Here is a 6,129-nt window from a genome sequence, read left to right as displayed (position 1 = left end):
GTGGGACCCGTAGGTAAGGTACTTGACATCGATTTTCGTTCTTAGATGGGAAATCCTCGCCGCGTCCAACAGATGTTAGCAATACCAGTTGAGGTGCAAAAATGGCCCACATTGCTTTCGCCAAGCGAGATTAATCAAGTATCCACTCGATTGGGACCTATCGGGGATTTTAAAGACATTAAGTCCGATGGATATTTGGTAGAGGCTTTGGTGCACTTATGGGATCCCATTTGTTCTACTTTTAGGCTAGGGAAAGAAGAAATGACCATAACTATCGAGGAAATTGCTGGATTTCTCAATTTGCCGGTTCAGGGAACCGCCGTTATATTCCCATTAGCATCTGACAAAGTGGAGTTTTGTCGTTTTACCGGTATAAAGGAGTCAGTAATACAAGGGTTGGACCAGAATATAGAGGCAAAATTCTTGTTTGATCGATTCGCGTTAAGGGATGGTTTTGAAAGACATCGAGGGGATTTCTCGTTTACTTCTAAGGAAATATGGGATCGAAAGAGAGTTTGGGTGTATGGATTAGTCATGGCGGGAACTTATCTTTTTCCCAGGAAAGACAAAAAGATAGCCTTCAATCTCACCAAAATCATGTATGACCTGTTTTTAGGAATCAATAATAAGCCCTGTTCTATTATTCCAACCATTCTAGCCGATATTTTCATAGCCTGCTCTACCTGTCAGAGAGGGGGAAAGTTCTTTTGTGGTTCAAATTTAATCTTACATGTATGGGGGATGGAGCACTTCATGAGACGACCGGCTATTCCCGAGAGTCTACCAATGTCCGGATATAACTGGGTAATCACACATCACAAAAGGATTGATAGCAGCAATTTGCCGTGTAATGCGTCCGAATTTGTGGATTTCTTGACGAATATGACCAATCAAAATGTTAGATGGGTATTGGATTGGACCAATTGTACCAAACCTATTCTTCATACCAAGGCATCCGAATTTGTTCCTCTATGGGGTACTCAGGGTATCATGGCATACAATCCGAGGAGGTTTCTCCGACAATTAGGGCGAGTCCAAGATGTACCACCCGCAGTGGATCTGACTCCATTTGTCATCGTTTTCGACAAAGGGATATGTCCGAAGGAAATTCCAATGAAGACTCTTATTGATGAGGCCTGGGAAACATTATCCGATGACGAACGCGTCAAGTACGTTCCGGAACTCAAACAAAGGGGATTGACCACTCCGCAATATGAAGACTGGATAGGAAGGTCCACCATACAAGAAACACAAGATGAGCCAGCCAAGGAGGTGGAAAGGTTAAAAGCCATTATTGAAGCAAGGGATAAGGAGATTCTGCAATTAAGTAAGTCCGTCGAAGCATACAAAGGGATGGCGGAGCAAAACAAGCAAATGTATGAGGGTGAGCGAGAAAAGCGTCGGGAGATGAAAAGGAAATGTGGAGAATTATATGATCAAGCCGAACGTGTCAAGTTGCCATATGCTAGGGAAACTAGGGATTCTATATTAGATAGACTCAAGAGCTTTTGTAATCTTGTACGGAATCGTCTTCATGACATGATGTAAATATTGGCAAGTTTATCAATGAAAGTGAATTTTCTTTTGCAATCATTTGGAATTATTGTCCAAGCAGGTTTGTATAACGGGTCCCACTTCGAAGGTGTTGCATCATGCTAGACCTACCCTTGGCACAAAAAGGGTCCCCCCATAGGACATGCATCCGAATTGCTCGAATAATTACTAACTCATGCCTTTTTCTTTTTCTCTTTTGAATAAATTGCAGAAAATCTAAAAACGATAGGTTTATCTAAAGAAGTCTTTTGCATTCTCAGGTAAATTTTCAAAATAGCTTTTCGGAAAAGCCCCATTATTACGCGATCCCGAAGTAGAGCCCAAAGGAATCGTGTAGACATGAGTACTCAACCAGAATCGTCCGATAAGGCCGTTGCAATTACCCAGCCGGAGGCCGCAAGTCCTGGGGTTCAGTTGACAGAGTTACTCGCAAAATTTGGGGAAATGGCATCCGAAATGGCCGCTCAAAATAGGTTAATTGACGAACTCGTTAGTAGCGGAGTGCAACCTGAGCCTGTGCCCGCTACACAACCACAATCCGAACCATTTGTTATTCCTCCCAGCCAAACCACGTTACCATTTGTTATTCCTTCAATGCAAACCACGTTTGAGGGAATTGTCAACCCGCAATATGCTTTTACTCAAAATCTTCCTTTCTACCCTCCTTATGGTCAAGGATTTCAGCCTCAAAGCGACCCAAACATGCATCAGAACCCACCAGCTTTTTATCAAACCACCGCAGAACCCGTGATACTTGAGCACACTTTTCAAAATAAGCCAAAAATGGGAGAGTCGTCTGCCCAGATTGATATGAAGCTACTTAAACGCTTGGATCGTTTTGATGAATTCATCCGGAAAAGCCAAGGTTTAAGCAAACAAGGGGTGTTGGATTATGATGATTTGTGCCTGTTTCCGAACGTGCAATTGCCGGTGGGGTTCAAGACCCCTAAATTCAACAAATATGATGGAACAAGCAACCCTAAAATGCACCTGCGCTTGTTTGCTAACAAGTTGGGCAAGCCAGTGGATGACGAGAATTTGCCGTTGAGATTATTTCCAGAAAGCTTAGAAGGGGATGCGCTTGACTGGTATTCCAACCTAAAGCCGGAGGAAGTGAAGACCTGGCTCGATCTGTCCAATGCCTTCATTAGACAATATGAGTATAACTGTGAGCTAGCGCCAACTCGGACTACTCTGGAAGGAACGAAAAGGCGACCATCTGAAGATCATAAGACATATGCCAAGAGATGGAGAAAGATAGCTGCGAAGGTGGAGCCACCGATGACTGAGGATGAAATTATTCGCATATTCATAAAGGCGCATGATCCTCCATATTTCGAAGAAATTTTCCGTATGACTGGTTGTTCTTTTGCTGCAATTGTGAATAAATTGGAAGAGTTTGACGACTTTGCGAGAGCCGGGAAGATTGTCAATGTCTCTGCCCTGAAATCTCAGTTGGATGCTTTACAAGGTCAAGGAAGCAATGTGAAAAAGCCGCCGTTCAAAAAGAAAGAGGGGGACGCAACATTTATTTGGAACCAAAACCCTTCGCCTAGATCTCGATACCAACACAACCCAATCTACCAACCCCATTACCCTTACTACTCAAATCCGCACCCTGTATATACTACCAACATCCATCACCCACGACCTCGCCCAAGCTATCCAAACCCACCTTCAGCCCCTTTTCAAATTTCTCAACCAAATCCACCCCAAAACCGACCCCGCCCTCCATATAACCCAAGATTTCCGCCTCCAAATAGACCTGTTTACAACCACCCTCAACCTTCTGAACCTTACAACCGACCCCCTGGCCATACATTTACCAATTTAGGTAGGCCTTTAGACCAATTGTATGACCAGTTAAAGGCCGCCGGGAAAATTGGTACGGTACCCCCTCCTACCTATCCCTATGGCATGCCCGCGTGGTATAATCCACAAGCTGTCTGTGCTTATCATTCTGGGGCCCCCGGACATGCCACCTTTGATTGCAAGGCGCTTAAGCATAAAATCCAAGATATGGTTGAAGCCGGGGAGATTGTAATCCGGAAAAGGGAGGCGCAAGGGCCGAACGTAAATAGGAACCCTTTGCCGGGCCATGTTAATACCATTGGGGTCATTATGGATGACACGGAGTATATGGAACAAGTCAAAGATTTGGCAAGAGAAGCTGAGGTAGTTGGGGTCACAGACCAACCATTCATCATAGAGTTGCCATTCGAAGAAGATAACCAGCCTTTTGTCTTGGATCTTACGCCAGCAGAGAGTGAAGCTTTGAAGCCGGTATTCATCGAATTCCCTGAGCAGGAGCCCGTTTTGAGTCTGCAACAAGTACCGTGGAATTACGATGAACCTACCATACAGATCGGGGAAAATTCAACTGCAAAGAAGGAAGTGTCAGTAGTTACCAGATCGGGGAAGACTGTAAATCCATTTGAAACTACTGTTCCGATTCAAGCTAATTCCAAGCCGCCCATTAAGCCAGCAATCACCGAGAAAGAAGCCGTGGATTTCCTTAAACGACTCCAGAGAAGTGAATACAACATAATCGAAAAGCTAAGCAAGTCACCTGCCCAGATAACCATGTTGGATTTACTTTTCTCTTCAGACGTGCATAGGGATGCATTGATCGACGTATTAACTAAAGCTCAAATTCTGAGGGACATTTCTGTTGATAATTTTTCAAACGTGGTTGGGAGCGTATTATTCAACAAACAAATTGCTTTTTCTGACGATGAATTGCCGATAGAGGGCATTGGACATAATAGGGCGTTGTACATAACAGTGAGGTGCAACGGGAAAATGCTGCCGAAGGTGCTAATTGACAACGGGTCCGCGCTTAATATCTGTCCTTGGAGTACCTTGGAGAAGCTAGGATTGCAAGACATTAAACTGAGGCCTTCAGGGACTATCGTTCGAGGGTTTGATGGAGCTCAAAGGGAGCCGATAGGAGAGGCAGACTTAGTAATCGAGATGGGGCCCGCCCAATTTCAAATAACTTGCCAAGTAATGCACTTCCCGAGCATTTACAATATTTTACTTGGAAGGCCATGGATTCACAAGTCTGGGGCTGTGCCATCTTCGTTGCATCAATTGCTGAAATTCGTAGTAAATGACAAGCTAATCACTATCTTTGCCGAAGAGGACTGCCTGGTAATCACTGATTCTGGATCTAAAGAGGAGGGAAGTCGAAGTGCCACCATGTCCCCTCATAGCACATCCGATATAGTCTCTGTAAGTTGGATCACAACGGAGGAACAAGCTCTCTCAAAAGCAAGTGTAATGATGGCTAAGGAAATGATTCGTGGAGGATACAAATTAGACAGAGGATTGGGGCGTGAACTGCAAGGGATCCTGAAGCCAGTGGAGATTATGGGAAAAAGGGATACATTCGGTTTGGGTTTCCAACCAACCGCCAAGGACATCAAAGAGATGAAAGAGCGCAAAAGAGCAGGGAAAGAGGGCAGGCAAAGGGTTTTTGACATTCCACCACTGCGGTATACTTTTCCACGACCAACAGAGGTTATCACATCAGAGGTTAATCCAGTTGAAGAAATTGAAGCTAGTTTGGCCCAATTGTTCGTAGGGGCAACATTTGAAGATAGTTTTCCAGATGAGGCTGACTTTCCTGACATCCCTGAAGGGTCAATTTCTAATTGGACAGCCGAGTTTCTGCCCGTTCAGAAGGAGTTTCGGTAAACCTAAGGGGGTTTGTCATGCATACGAATTCATGGAAAAATACTGTGTATCTGTAAATAGTTAATGAAAGCATCTTTACTTTTGACTAAAATTTGCATATGTAAATACTGTTTCCGTTTGCTTTTATTTTTTGTTGTTTTTTTTGTTGTTTTGCTTTCAATCAAAGGTTTTATGAAAATGCACAAGTTGTTCTTGTCATGTTGTTTTGTTTATTCGTTTGTTTATATTCATATTGTTTGTTCATTTGTTTGTTGTATGTTTATTTGCTTATTATCCCACATTCGTTAATTCTTTCAGATGGCCAAAAATAAAATTATTTGATCCTTTGGATATCACAGTTCTGGAATACGATAATGGCAATCTCTATATCACTCACGACTTGGAGGTCTGTGAATCCGAACTCCAAAGCGAGAGTGATAATAAGGAGGTATTCGATTCTTTTGCAAAGGACTTTGAACAATATGAGGAAAAACCAAAATCGAACCTGGAAGAAACAGAGAAGGTTAATATTGGCACTAAGGATGAAGTTAAGGAGGTGCAGATCAGTATTCATTTGAATGAAAGGCAGAGAAAGGAGATGCTTGAATTCTTGACCATGTTCCAGGATGTATTTGCGTGGTCCTATGATGATATGACTGGCATTTCAACTGATGTGGTGGTGCATAGGTTACCCACAGACCCTTCTTTTCCACCCGTAAAACAAAAACCCCGAAAATTCAAACCAGATATGAGCCTCAAAATAAAAGAGCAAATTGAAAAACAACTCAAAACCAACATTATCATTGTTTCCCATTACCCAATTTGGCTTTCAAATCCAGTCCCTGTTCCAAAAAAGAGTGGAGAGGTGAGAGTTTGTGTTGACTATAGAGACCTTAA

General features: G+C 43.1%; 1 protein-coding gene across 1 annotated transcript; it reads left to right on the top strand.

The window, feature by feature from the left end:
* The first annotated feature begins 3,471 nt into the window (after positions 1-3,471).
* LOC113720274 (uncharacterized) lies at positions 3,472-5,253 on the top strand. Its single transcript, XM_072064525.1, has 3 exons — positions 3,472-4,385; positions 4,602-5,051; positions 5,160-5,253. The coding sequence occupies exons 1-3, from the start codon at positions 3,472-3,474 to the stop codon at positions 5,251-5,253; spliced, it is 1,458 nt and encodes a 485-aa protein (XP_071920626.1).
* Positions 5,254-6,129: the final 876 nt, after the last annotated feature.

Source organism: Coffea arabica, chromosome 9c, assembly GCF_036785885.1.
Source record: "Coffea arabica cultivar ET-39 chromosome 9c, Coffea Arabica ET-39 HiFi, whole genome shotgun sequence".
In the NCBI taxonomy this organism is placed as follows: Eukaryota; Viridiplantae; Streptophyta; class Magnoliopsida; order Gentianales; family Rubiaceae; genus Coffea; species Coffea arabica.
The sequence above is the reverse complement of the archived record's forward strand: the minus strand, read 5'-3'. Positions and strand labels throughout refer to the sequence as shown.